The 14,675-nt window shown below is 32.5% G+C and overlaps 2 protein-coding genes across 2 annotated transcripts; both read left to right on the plus strand.

Annotated features, from left to right (window-relative positions):
* Positions 1 to 2,492: 2,492 nt before the first annotated feature.
* LOC137809723 (protein UNUSUAL FLORAL ORGANS) lies at positions 2,493 to 4,629 on the plus strand. The gene has a single exon (XM_068610813.1). The coding sequence runs from the start codon at positions 3,154 to 3,156 to the stop codon at positions 4,456 to 4,458; it is 1,305 nt and encodes a 434-aa protein (XP_068466914.1). The 5' UTR covers positions 2,493 to 3,153; the 3' UTR covers positions 4,459 to 4,629.
* A 3,504-nt stretch (positions 4,630 to 8,133) lies between these two features.
* Positions 8,134 to 13,876, plus strand: LOC137811683 (uncharacterized). The gene is made up of 8 exons (XM_068613513.1): positions 8,134 to 8,646; positions 9,002 to 9,174; positions 10,726 to 10,819; positions 11,093 to 11,203; positions 11,305 to 11,394; positions 12,906 to 12,991; positions 13,072 to 13,136; positions 13,378 to 13,876. The coding sequence occupies exons 1-8, from the start codon at positions 8,311 to 8,313 to the stop codon at positions 13,485 to 13,487; spliced, it is 1,065 nt and encodes a 354-aa protein (XP_068469614.1). The 5' UTR covers positions 8,134 to 8,310; the 3' UTR covers positions 13,488 to 13,876.
* The last annotated feature ends 799 nt before the right edge of the window (positions 13,877 to 14,675 follow it).

The raw sequence follows: 14,675 nt of genomic DNA on the forward strand, positions 1-14,675 counted from the left end.
CTGGTCAGTGTCAAAACTGCTACACATCAGTAGTGACACAATCCCACCACGAGATTTGGCACATTGTAACATTACAACAACACCAATGATAAATATCAATGAGGAAAATGAATAACATTACAGCACAAGTTAGAAAGGTTTCACATGTGTTTTTTAGCAGATGAACCCTAAGATGGTTATATATAATAGAATCATATATATATATATATATATATATATATAGAGTGAGTTAAAGAAAAGGAGAAGTAGGTAAGATGGTTATATATATTAATGAATATTGGATGAAAGTGGAAGGAGGGTTGCATTGTTTGACTTTGTGTAGGGAAATTAAAAAGAAAAAGGTTGGTGGAGATGAGTTGATATGTAGGGTGTGGGATTGCTTGGGAGTGAACATAATTTACTAAATATGTTTGGTTAGGCTTTTTCTGAAAATAGAGATTTCTTGAAGGAACAGAAAGATTTCCAAAGCAGAGAAAGAGCACTTTTTCCATAAATTGAAGGAGTGTTGAATGGGAGATAGAGAGGGAGAGATTGACACGAACAAGACAGCGTGACAGAAGAGGGGGGGAAGGGGGGGCTTTTCTGACTGAGATTTGCTTCCCTTAACAAAACCAAACAAAAGCCAATTGGCTAAGAGAAAGGGAATATTATGACTCATAGAAAGAAGAAAGGAATAGTGATGTAGAGGGCATAATCTGAATGGGAATAGGAATAGGAATAGGAATAGGAATAGGAAGAAGGTAGAAAGAAAGAAAGAAAGAAACTGATATAGCTTGGTGTGTGGCATGAGATGAGTACACTCTCAGGCTCAGACTCAGGAAGCTTTAGCAGCACCAAAAGCTTTTCCTTTTGGTAGTTCACGCCTCCCTGTGCTGTGTAAACTGTAAAGAAACCTATCAGTTCGATGGGATTGGACGTATGCATGTATGATCTGACACCACACTTTGTATCATTCTGATTTTATTCATAATCATTTCTGCACCAACTCATATATAAATCAAACTTCTCATGCATTCATCATTAATTCTTTTCATTTAAACTCCTTTCAACTTAATGATTTAAATATATATGCACATATCTTTAATGTTTAAACAAAATTTGTGTTCTTTCTATTCATCCAATCTCATTAAAAAATAATTATCTCTTTCAAAGAAAGAGGATTTGTTCTATACAAGCCTTTCTTATATCTACCCAGGTGATTTTTTTTTGCATCACTGTGATTATTAACATCCCCACAAATGACAACAAGTTGGCAGCTTAAGATTCATCATGTGAAAAAAATTAAGATCCTAATTTGTTGATAATCTAAATATTTTTTTCACTCCATCTTATTATTCTTATATTCAATAATCTAATTGAATTCAATATATTATTATTATTATTTACCATTGTTATAAGATGTCAAAACAAAACAGTGGTGTCATAATATATTTTTTAAATATTTTTTTATAAAATTAAAGTGTGATGTCTTGGTTTATTTTTAACAAAAATTATCTTTTTTTTTTCTTTTAAGTATTTATATAAAATGGTAAAAGTAATATTTTTGTAGTTACTAAAAATGTTTTCTGAAATAAAAATGTAAAAGTATTTTAAATAAAATTAATAATTTAACCAGTTATCTTGAGTTTGATTCATTGTAACTACATAAAAAATTCATTAGTCTTTTATAATGCCTCCTACACAAAATATTATAAATTTTAACTTTTATTTTATGATATATATTAGTTATTCAAGTTTCCATATCTATTTATATTAAACATCCAAACATATATTGCTTATTAGAATTTTAACGAAAACAAATAAAATAATAACCTTTGTTTTTAGAGAATAAAGGACATTTAAAAAATTAAATTCATTTAAGTATTGATTCATATAATGAACCGAAGGTTAGATTAGTGAAAATAATATAAAAATGTTTAGAATTTAATTATGAAATAGTTAAAAACTTATGGGTGTGAATGGAATGGGAGTTTGAAAAACTATTGACATTGATTTTTGACAGGATTTATTAAGTTTTATAAGAAAACTTATTAAAGAAAGAGAAAGTGAGTGGTGAGTTTTGAGGAAGAAATATATTATGATATAATGATTTTTTTGAAGTAAGATTTGATGCACCTTTTCCATGGAAGAGTTGTCATCTACATACATATGAAGTGTACTTCTCATTGATGGCATTGTTTTGTCCCTTTGTGGGAATAACCTGCGTTTGAACAAGAGCAACGAGAAAGAGAAAAAGAAAAAGGAAATGCCGCTAGTGTTCTTGAGATTTATCTGTTGAGACAGAGAAATTGGTTTGGATTAGGATGAATATTGAATAAAATAGTGATGAACACTGTTTTATATCCTCCCATGTGTTTGTACTAGCAGGGTGTTGCGCTTTCATCAATTGCATCTGTCTCACTTTTCTGCCACTATGTCCTTCCAACCTCGGCCTTGACAAAACAACACTGAAATGATAGATGCATTCATCAGAATCACTTCCCTTTTCTTTCTCTTTCTTTCTCATCTCATCCTCCAAAAGATGCCAAGAGAGAGAGAGATATACATCAACTCATTAATTAATCATGCTATTATCAATAAATGAAGGGTTCAACAAGGCCTTTTCATCTTATATATACACTTGTCCCCACTTACCACCAATGCCACAACACATCATAACCATCCCCAACTTCTAAATCACACGTCTTTTGTTCCATTTCTGGTTGTGTTGCATCACACTTCTTCACTTCCAAAACCGTCTTCCCTTCTCTCCATTCTCCAAAACCCCACTGAAAATGAGGAACAGAAACAACCATCCCAGGTGATTGCTATAGCAGCTAGGAGGAGTCAGCAAACACAACATGACAACAACAACATCAACAATTATCCTTCCAAAAGCCACCTTTTTTGTTTTCCCTTGTGGAAGCTACACTGCTTTCCCCTCTTAGGTTGTTCCCTAAAAACGTTTCCACGGCCATTTTCCCCACTATCCTTCCAAGGAAAATTTACACAGCAAAAGAAGAAACCATGCATAACCTTTCCTTTAACATTAAAGGTAAGCCTAGCTAGTATAAAAAAACTACACTACACTACACTCCTCAACATTTCCCATTTCCTCCACTTTAGATAATCTTATACATATCCATCTGGAGGCAACCGAACATATTTATATATATGGAAGGTTTTCACCCTTCTATGACGTCTCCTTTTTCGTACACATTCCCCATCAGTGGTGCTGGTAGTAGTACTAATACTAGCAATCTTACCAGTGCCACTTACAGCACTTCTACTCTATGGATGAACAGCAGAATATGGAGCAAGCTCCCTCAGAGGCTTCTGGAGCGTGTCATAGCCTTCCTTCCTCCACCAGCTTTCTTTCGTGCACGTTGTGTTTGCAAGAGATGGTATGCCCTTCTCTTCTCCAACACCTTCCTTGAATTATATCTCCAAGTCTCTCCACACCGCCACTGGTTCATGTTCTTCAAGCACCACAAAACTCGCAAGAGCTACATCTACAAGAACAGCAACAACGGTAGCGGCTGTGGTTCCTGTGAAGAAGGGTACCTCTTTGATCCCTCTGACATGGCATGGTACCGCATTTCCTTTGCTATAGTCCCTTCTGGCTTCTCTCCAGCCTCATCTTCAGCTGGTTTACTTTGTTGGGTTTCTGATGAGGCTGGTCCCAAGACCATGCTTCTGTGCAACCCTTTGGTTGGTTCTCTCACTCAGTTACCTCCCACCTTGAGACCTAGACTCTTCCCTTCCATTGGCCTAACCATCAGCCCCACCTGCATAGATGTCACTGTCGCCGGGGATGACATGATATCTCCTTATGCAGTGAAGAACTTGACATCTGAAAGCTTTCACATCGATGGAGGAGGGTTTTACTCCTTGTGGGGCACTACCTCTTCTCTGCCTAGGCTTTGCAGCCTTGAATCCGGTCGAATGGTTTACGCTGAAGGCAAGTTTTACTGCATGAATTGTAGCCCTTTCAGTGTGCTGGCTTATGACATCACATCAAACAATTGGTTCAAAATACAAGCCCCCATGAGGAGGTTCCTCAGGTCTCCCAACCTCGTTGAGTGCAAGGGGAAGCTGCTTCTTGTTGCGGCTGTTGAGAAGAGCAAGCTGAACGTGCCAAAGAGTTTGAGGGTGTGGAGTTTGCAGGCTTGTGGGACAATGTGGGTGGAGTCTGAGAGAATGCCGCAGCAGCTTTATATTCAGTTTGCTGAATTGGAAGTTGGAAACGGGTTTGAATGTGTAGGGCATGGGGAGTTTATTGTGATCATGATTCGTGGAACAGACAAAGCGTTGCTGTTTGATATTTGCAGGAAGAGGTGGCAGTGGATTCCACCTTGTCCTTACATTGCACATGATGGCTTTGAATTGCATGGTTTTGCATATGAACCTAGACTCGCCACTCCAGTCACTACCCTCCTTGATCAATTGGCACTTCCCTTCCAGACTTTTACTGCTTAATTCACAAAATCATTTGCAAGTTTCTCATATATATGCAATCATTTTATCATGCTATGCTAATCAAGGAATGCATGTTGCACATTAGCTAGGAGAGAACAAAAAGTTAATGCAGTCCTAGTGATTTGGTTTGTAGAATTAATACTAGTTAATTACTTAGCTGTTACAATACTCTTTGAGGTGTGTTTTGAAATCTAATCAACTAGCTTGTGAATGCAATTTTAAGTGGCCTCTTTTTTTTTTTATGTTATCAGCTTCCACATGCAACAACAGCTATAAATGTCTGCTATTTTTTGGCTCCCTCCAATTAGGTCTCATGGAGAAAGTTTAATTAGTGATTTATTATCATATATACTGATATGAACGTTAAAAATTTCCCTGTCTTCTATAGATCTAAATCAAGTCTCTTGAACTCTGAACTTCTAAATACAAGATATAATTAAGCTGTTGCTTTTTTAACGAATTGTTCCATGTTTCTTCAGTGATATTGATACAATATTTACAAGAGGAGTGATAGTATGTATATTTTTTTTTGCATATAATTATTTGAAAACTTTTGAGTAAGTATTTTTTTTAAAATATTATTATTCTTGAAGAAATGTCAACTAGTATATAAATAATAAGGATTTCAAAACATTGTTTTCCTATTTATAATACATTTTATAACATTATTTAAATTGCTCATTTTTATAACATTATTTAAATTGCTCATTTCCTCTTCTAAATTTAATTGTAAGAAACACAATTGGGAGCAAGGTTGACAAGCTCAAAAGTTTAGATAAACTTACAGAAACTTTATGAACTTGACTCAGATTTTTATCTCATAATTAAGTTAGTATAAAAAATTATTAATGGCATATGTACCTAACATGTAATTCAATATTTCAACATCATTAAAAAGTAACAAATCCTAATACTAAATAATACATTAGTACTAAGTAAAATTAAACTAAAAGACAAAAAAATACATATATTTCCTATTAAGGTTTATACAAGTTTATTACGAATTTTAAGAATTTATATGAAAGAGTTTGATAATAAGTTAACAGTATCATAAACTCGTAGGAATAATTAATTTGAGAATTTGAATTTTTTTAAAGGAGTAACGTTCCTTATATAGTCATATATAACTTTTTTTCTCAACTAAAAATAAAATTAATAAAAATAAGATATCCGAGGAAGTATCAACCTTATAAAAAAAAATATCCTCTTAATAATCTACAGTCTTATATTCATCAAAACAAATCCAACATATATAACCTTTGACGAATTCAAAAGTTTTACAATGTAATTAGCAAGTAATAAAAGTTTACATTATTTTTAGTTTCTCAGCTTTAGCTTCATCTCATGTAAAGTGCTTCTAAATTTTAACACAGTAAATACTTTCTCAGTATTCAATTAAATAATTTTCATCTATTTTTTTTTTTATGAATATGCATGTTTTTCTGAGTTCCACAACTTACAGATTTCCAATAATAAAGAAATTAAATTAAGGATTAAATATGTTTTTGACTTAATATACTATAAAATTAGTTGTTTTTCTCTCCTTCAAATTTTAGTTCTTTTGGATACTTGATATTTGTAGGAAAAAAACTATTGAAATGAGTTATTATTAGTGTTTTAGTGACGTAACAAACGAATCTCCATGAAATGTACTATAATAATATCCATGTCAGCTATCAATGAGTCATCATGAAATCTTAGCATCCTAATTCAAACGGTGTGTCACGTTAAAAAACTTATTCCAATATTTTTCTTACTAAAAATATTGAGGAGGTTTAAACTTTGAACTAAAGATAAAAATCAATTTCAATAGAAGTAGATAATGTGGAATTTAAAGCCCTAACAGACTTAGTGGGAGGTGAGGATAAGGACATTTTTGAAAGGTTCTGAAAGGTGAAGGCTCTTCTTCTGCACAAATCACTGCTTGGAGGGTGTTGAATAATAACATAGCAACAAAGGTTAATCTGTTGAGAAGAAGAGTCTTAATGGGAAGTTGCTTGTGTGGGTTGTGTGGTGAGGGAAGAGGAGACTATTTGTCATCTATTCTTTAAGTGTAAAGTTGTGTGGAAAATTTGGAGAATGTGCTTGTCTTGGTTGAGATGTTTTTTGGTGAACCACTTTGATGCAAAGACACACTTCATGATGTTTTTCCCTCTGAATGTTAATGGTTAGATTCTCAGAATCTAGGGAGTGGTGTGGATTGCAATTGTAGGTGAAATTTGGAAACACCGGAATAAACGTGTCTTTAATAATGGGAGAGTTGACCATATTGAGGAGTTTACGGTGGCTCAAGGAAAAACTTAGGCTTGGTTAACCAGTAAAGAAAAAGGTGCAGATTTCTCTTACTCTGATTGGTGTTTGGAACCTCTAGTATGTATGAATTCTTTGAATTAAATTTGTTCATTTTTCTTTGGTTTGGCTCTCTAACCCCTTTTCAGAAGGATGGCGTTGTGTGTTTTGCAGATTAGTCTTAAGCTTCGTTTGGAGGTCCTATCTTGGTTTTTGGATTAAGTAACTCTAAGGAGGAGCTTTTGTGTTGGGAAATGATTCTCTTTGGTTTTTGTGTTGACCTAGTGGGATACAATGTTGTTGTGTTAGAGTAAAGAGGGGTTTGTTAAGTTTTTTAAGTTCTTCTTTTTGTTGGAGTTTTATGTTTGCGATTTGCTTATGGTTTAGTTCTTTTGGATTTTGATGTGTTGGTATATTCTGGCTATTGCCAATGGTGGGTTACTCTTACGTGATATTCTTGAGTTTTGGATTAGTTGACAACTTTTGTTAAGAATTGGTTTAGGTTGGGATGTAAGGGTTTATCATTTTTTCTTTTTGTATAAGTGTTGGGTCACACTTCTTTTTATGGGTTTTTTTTTCAATTTTTGAACCTTTGTTTTCTATGCCTTTCTTTTTTTTGTTATTTCCACCACTCTAATCATAATTAATGTGTTAAAAAAAATTAAAATAATCTTTTTCATAACTTTTTGATTATAATGTTAAATGTTGAACTTGATAATTAAAATTTGTATTCACAATTAAATTTTAAAAAATTATTAATTATCGTATTGAATTTCGGATTCACTTTATTATTAAAATTTTCGCTTTTGTAAAATTTAAAAAATGATCTTTGGAAATTTCAAATTCATTTGACAATTAAAATTTTTATTTTTTTAAATTTAAAAAATTATCATGTTGACTCTAAAATTTACTTGATAATTAAATTTTTTGCTTTTAGTCAAAATAAACAAAATTACAGTCCAATAATGATATGTCAAATAATTACACAAAAAAATTCTTGAAAAGTTATGTATAGATGATAATTACAACACAGCAAAGTATATCATGATTAATTTATAGACTCGCTTACACTTTCAGTGAAATTTCTAATCTCAATCACGTTTTTTTATTCATTTATAAAATCAGAATACAATACCCTATTTAAATGATCTAAATACAAGTTCATTCTAAGAAACACTACCTGCATTTTAATATTTTATGGAAACAATTGCATTCATAGTAAAACAAAAAGATTAAAACAGAGAACGTGTAAAATTTCCAAAAGAAAGTATACATATAATTGAAATTAAAAAATAAAATGAAAACCATATGTTAATCTTTATAAAATAAATGTGTTAATTAAATGAAGAAAACAGAATATAAAAATGAATTCAATACAATGTAAAAAAAAATGGTATTGATAAATGCTGCAGACTTGATGGCAATTACTCTCACATGAAAGCTCTCTTATCTGCAATCTGGCAATGTGTAACGCTGTGTGGGCATTTCAATCCATAAAGTCCCAAAAACATTGACAGTGAGACCAACACAACAACCTCTTCCAGTTGCAGACTAGACTTCCTTATGATTATGATGGGAACTACATGTTTTCCAACAACTAATGTTCTTCTCAAACCTCAAAAGCTATCTGGGAATTTCTCTATCGTCTGTGACGACGTTCGGTGTCTCACTTTCCTCACTCCTAAACCCCACCTTCGATCCTCTTATTCAAACTTAGGAAATAGAGTAAAGTTTGCATCTTTTTCGATGTCCAAGACAACCCATTTGAAGGTCTCACAAGATGCACTTTCTCCCACGGAACAATCACTCTCTTCCTCTCCTCAGGTAATTGGAGAACATGACTTACTCGTTGTGGGTCCCGGGGTTCTTGGTCGCTTGGTTGCTCAGAAATGGCTTCAGGTATTCTTTCTTTTTCTTGGGCCAATTAATTATCGTAAATAGGAACGTTAGCTCATGCTAATCTTTGTTAAGGACGAATTTATATACTGGTTGGAGTTTTTATATTTTTAACTTTTGTTCCCTCTATATATTATGTTTATCGACATTGTAATCAGAATTTACTTGTAGCAGAATAATATATTGTGATGTATGATAAAATTGTTGAATTTTTTAGTAATTACTTTTGAAGTCATGCTTAAGGTGATTTTTATTTGGTTGACAATGTAAAAGTTTTTACTTTGCTACTCTTGTGATTAGTCGATATTCAGTAGCTTGTTCTCTGTATGTTTGTGTCTATTTATGTGTATGCAAGCAGGAAATTCCAGAATGTCAAGTTTATGGTCAGACAGTGACTACTCATCATCACAACGAGTTGATACAAATGGGTGTTTACCCGTCTTTGAAATGGACGGAAGCTACTCACAAATTTCCAAATGTCATTTATTGTGCACCACCTTCCCGCACACCGGACTATGCTGGAAATGTTAGGTGAGAAATCTTCAGGGTATGGCAACATGCTAATGAGTTTGTTCAAGACTTGATTATACATGAAGTGTTGGTCAGTTAGTTTGGTTGTTTCCAGGCCTTGAGTTGGTCAACTTGTGCTAATGCTCACCCTTGTTCTGGATAATGGATTTAGCTCCTGTGGAGTGTTCTTTATGCTCTGAATTTAGTCTTCTAAACTCCTACAAGTTGTTTTTGTGCTGATATATTATGTGTGGTTTTGATGTTTCCTTATTGGTTGAATATCATGGATAAGATAGCACATCAATCTATATTTCAATGCAAATCTTGTTAATATCCCATTGTACTTCATTTATATCATAGTGACATATTTTCCTGAGCATGATCATGTAACAGCTTAAAAAATATAATTCGTGTAATAAAAGCTTTTTCACCGGGAATGCCCTTGGATTCTGCTTAATGATCTTTGAAACTTGATAATCTTGGCATGGCACTCCTGGAAAATCTCTATTTTTGTTGTACTTTTTGTTTGTTTGTGTGATTTACCTCTTTTTGTAAATTTATCTGTCGGTTTTTGGCTCAGATTCTTGTTAGAAGATTCAAATTGTTATAAATAGTGTTAAGGTAGTGAAAGTTATTTGTAAGATATTTTTTAAATACCAATAGGAAGTGAAGGAATTATTATCTCAATGATAATGGAGTGTAGGAGTGATTGTTGCCATGTAAATTGCTCTGGGCTGTGAATGCTTTTATTGGGGACTTGTTTGATGCATGAAAAAGGATATGAGATTGAGAGACCTAGTAAATAATGTCATATGGAGGGGCAGTTGCTAGGTGGTTAAGCATGTTGAGTCAGACCAATGTGATTTGTTTGTGGTAGTTTTATAAGAATTTGTCAAGGTATGCGAATGAAGATTTGAGGTACTCTCTAACACTGAGTTATAAGCTCTTCAAAAATAGAATTTGAAATTATTATTTAGAGAACTAACTAGTACTTCTTTGATTTTTTATTTTTTTTATGGTTTGCTCAGATATCTATCAACAAGATATAAGTTTTAATGTTTAAAAAAGTTATACCCAAGGAACAAGATTTATAAAGGGTGGGTGGTTTGGATTTTGGGATTAAAGGGATGGAAGGGTAAAATTTTCATTTCTCATAAATATTCTCTAATTTGATAAAAATAAATAAATGAAAGAAATAAAATGACAGACTAACATAAACTTAATGTCCTAATATATTTTTATTTTTATAGAACTTATATTGTTATCTTATTTTAAAAATACAAGCTTTTCCCTCCCTTCCTTTCCCCTTTAAAGCCAAAAGTATTAATTGCATTCAATCTCAGAATTGTCATTCTTAATAAAGAATTTGACAGATTGGTTGCTTGTTTACATCCATGCTGTTCATAGGATGGTGAAGGTCATCTAATCTCATCTCAAGCATTTGAGTATTCTGTTTGATTGCTTACATCATGTTCCTGTAGTAACATTGAATTGATTGGTCAGGTCAACTTGATAGTGCAGTAGTTGTCTTCTTGTGAACTCGTTTATTGATATGGATGGTTAACTAATCAGGTTAGCTGCATTAAGCTGGAATGGGGAAGGTTCTTTCTTATTTACGTCAAGCACTGCTCCATATGATTGTAATGATAATGGATCATGTGATGAGGTGGGTCATAGATCCAAACTGTCATATTCTTTTGTTGTTTCTCTGTTTTGATTTTATTTAATTTAAAGGAGATAATTACAGTCCACATGGTGATACAGGTTTTTTTTTTCCAGATAATGTAATACACAGATTGTTTTAACTACACTTGTGCAATTACAGTATTTCTATTCCTATGAATCTTGTTCACATTTGCCAACTGATACTGTCAGATTTTCCTCTTCAACGGTGTTGGATGTTTGTTGATTTATCCTGATGGAATATACTTCATTTTAGGATTCTCCAGTTCTGCCAATTGGGAAGACCGCCAGGGTTGATGTCCTTCTAAAAGCTGAAAATGTGGTACTAGAGTTTGGTGGTTGTGTTCTAAGATTGGCAGGACTATATATATCCTTGGTTATGTTCAAATTATCAGGATTGTAGGAATTTTTTAACCTCAGTAATCTTTGCCACTATGCTTTATTTGTTGCAACCTTGACCAATTTTACAAAGAAGATAGAGGTGCACACAATTATTACTTGGAAAAGGGTACTGTTGATAGTCGTCCTGATCACATCCTGAATCTTATACATTATGAGGTCAGAATACCATTTTCTTTCTAATTACTTCTGTATTTACTTTCCTTATTACTCCTGTAACTTTTGTTTAATATCATTGAGCCATTGAAGTGAACTCAGTTGAGAGCTAGAGAAAAAAAGTTGGGTGGTGGTGTTAATGAGTTTCAATTAGAAAACTCACTCAGCCCTAATTTACTGATTTCTTCTCGAAATATCACAAAAGGAAATAAAATATACCCATTTGGTGGTTTAAACTTTAAATATATTTAAAGCAGAAAACAGAAAATGAAATGGGCAGATTGCATACCTGAGAAACTGAGCAAGCACAGAAATCAACTATGATGCAGAGAGACAAACTGATAACAAGACAAAAGCTTAGTGCATATTTCGATTAGTTTTGTTCTTTATTTTGTGTTTATGAAAGCATGTGAATATAGGACAGAGAGCTTTGGGCTCCCCCAACCCTCAAGAAACTCAAGCATGGGCCGAATGATTATCTAAAATCTATGCTTTGGAATGTAAGCTAATAAGCAGCCATTATAGTATTAGATTGTGTAAATTAGATTATTTCAACTACCAGTGGATTACATGTATATAATTGATTATTGTCATAATTAATTGTAGTTAGAATCAGGCTTTTGTTTGGTTAAGTTTGTTAAAAAGTAGTTTTAAGATAACTAATTTTGTTTAGAGATAAAAAAAACAGCTTTTACTCAAGAGTATTATGAAAATGAAAGGCAATAAAAATAAAACAGTTACTATTTTTTAGATCCATAAAAAAAAAAAACCTATATTTTAGAAAAAATTACAAAATTATAGCTGTCATCCCAAACATTCAACTTATCTTAAACAGATTATTTTCACGAAAAACAACTTAAATGTTTAGGAAAAAGCTTTTTAACGTTCTTTTAATCCACCATAGCCTTTCCAGGCTTCGTGTTTAGTTATTTACCTCAAACTCTCAGAACTACAGTTGACTAAAAACGCATAACTGTCTAATAATAGTGGTTGGATATGGTTTCAACAGTGTCATGCTGTCATTTTTTATGGTTTAAAGTTGTCTTAATTTTGCTCTTAAGCTTTTTCGTATATTCTAGGAATTTCCAGAAAAGTGTTACTTTGACTGCACCTCAGCAGACTTATCCCTCAACATGAGCATTCTTATCGAGTCTACTGGAGCTTGTCGAATCTCTGTTGTACATTTGAAAGCATGAAGTCAATCATTATTTGCTGCTACTTTAATGCTTCTAGTTTTGATTCATGGACTCTCATTTTTGTTTTAAGTTTTATAAGTAATAGCTGCTTGGTTTTAAGAAAATATTGAATATAAAATGCAAGGCTCAAGTAAAAACTAACATTAAAGATGAAAACATGCTTATAATTATCACATTATCTAAGAAACCTTGAGCCTATGTATGCTAAATGAGGTTGTGCTCTCTGTTTTCTTCTACATTTAGCGTTTTTTAATGTATTTAGCTGTGTTTTATGATGGTATTAAAACCGGTGCTCATTTTTATATGTTTCCACAACAGGATGCAGCTTCCCTTGCAGTTGCAATCTTGAAGAAAAAATTCCGTGGACAGATTTTCCTGGGTTGTGATGATCATCCTTTGTCTAGGTTTGGTGCTTTGTCTTTTAATTGTCAAATTACACTCTGAATATTTAAAGAACAATCTCACACTAATCATGGGTTTGCAGGCAACACATGATGGACCTGGTTAATGAAAGTGGGAAATTCAGTAAAAAGTTTGATAAATTTACTGGTGAGTTCTTTGATGGTGAAGCATTTCTGGAACTGATACTATCATATTACTTCATTCATTGTATGTTAATTTAACCTATGCTGTTATCATTTTTACATACTGTGTTGGTATGAATTTTAAGGAAGTTGTTTTGAAAATCAACAAGCTTATTATACCTGATGATTTGTGATTATATGACTGTAAGAAATACACCACTTTTGATTTTGAAAGCATAATGGCTCTTTTATATTTGGGTTTGCAGGAACGGATGATCCTCTAGGAAAAAGATTAAACAACACAAAAACTCGCCAGGTGGTTGGGTGGGAGCCCAAGTACCCTAGCTTTGCTCGTTTTCTAGAGAGCAGCCTGTGACAGACTCCTGAATTTATCTATTGCTGTTCATTCTGATTAAGCTGGAAACCACCATACACAGGTGCATAGTTAGGGAGTTCTTGATGTAGATGAATAGTTCATACTCGTCTCATCTCTGAAGTGTGCACATTTTCCTATTTCTTCGTATTTGACCTTAGCAAAAAGGATGATCAGTTATTGAATTGTCTTGGAACTTTGTTCTTTGATCACTTTCATAGTGAATGCATGCTGTAGATGGAATACGGATACGCTTGTAGTAATCTTTTGTAGGAGACATTCATTCATAGTTAGGAACATGGGACCTTCCTTCTTAGACATTTAGCATTTGACATGTGTTGTTAGAGGGATCATGCTGGAATTACCTGGTTTATTGCATTCCCCTCCTCTAATTGCCTAAACTAAATTTTACCACCCATCTGTTTTAAAAAATTTTCTTATGAGAGGCTTTGATGAACTCTATAAATTGTTTTTCTTATTTAGAGACTTTGATGTAGTCTATATAAATTGTTTTTCTTAAGAGAGATTTTGATGTAGTCTATAGATAATGTAGGAATATTTGATCTACCAAACTAGGTACATGAATGTATTTCAATCATAGAAAACCAGATCTCTCTCTATTGGTCTAGAAGTGTTTTGGAACCGTTGGAAAATCATGTTGTGTTTTAATAAATCAAAATAAGTTTAATATGTTAAAATGTTCTTATTCTTTTTGAGTTTGCAAGGAATAACGTTTTAAAAGCACAATTTAATAAAATAAAATCACTTAACCCTTTTCAGCTTACAATTAAAACAAAAAATTTATCTATTAAAATAACTTCAAATGATTTACTTAAGTAATTTAACATATTCAAATAGCACGACTTTGCATATAATTTTCTTTTTTAATAGATTAAAATGTGTTTTAATATATTAAAACTATCAGCTTTGTGACCAATCTAACTCATTCAAATTTGCATCAAATTAATCCAATTTTTTTTTCTTAAAGTACACAAACACTTTTAAAATAAGAATTGTTTGATTATCTTGAAAATTAACTTTTGAATTTTTTTAGTGAATAAATGGATTAAAATATGAGATTGAGAAGGAAAGATTTAAAGATCATTATTTTTTTTAGAGTTATTATGAACTTAAATTTTCAGGTGATCTTGGCTTTTTTTTCTATATTCTTTTATGTTGTTGGTTATTGAT

Source organism: Phaseolus vulgaris, chromosome 2 (genome assembly GCF_000499845.2).
Source record: "Phaseolus vulgaris cultivar G19833 chromosome 2, P. vulgaris v2.0, whole genome shotgun sequence".
Classification (NCBI taxonomy): Eukaryota; Viridiplantae; Streptophyta; class Magnoliopsida; order Fabales; family Fabaceae; genus Phaseolus; species Phaseolus vulgaris.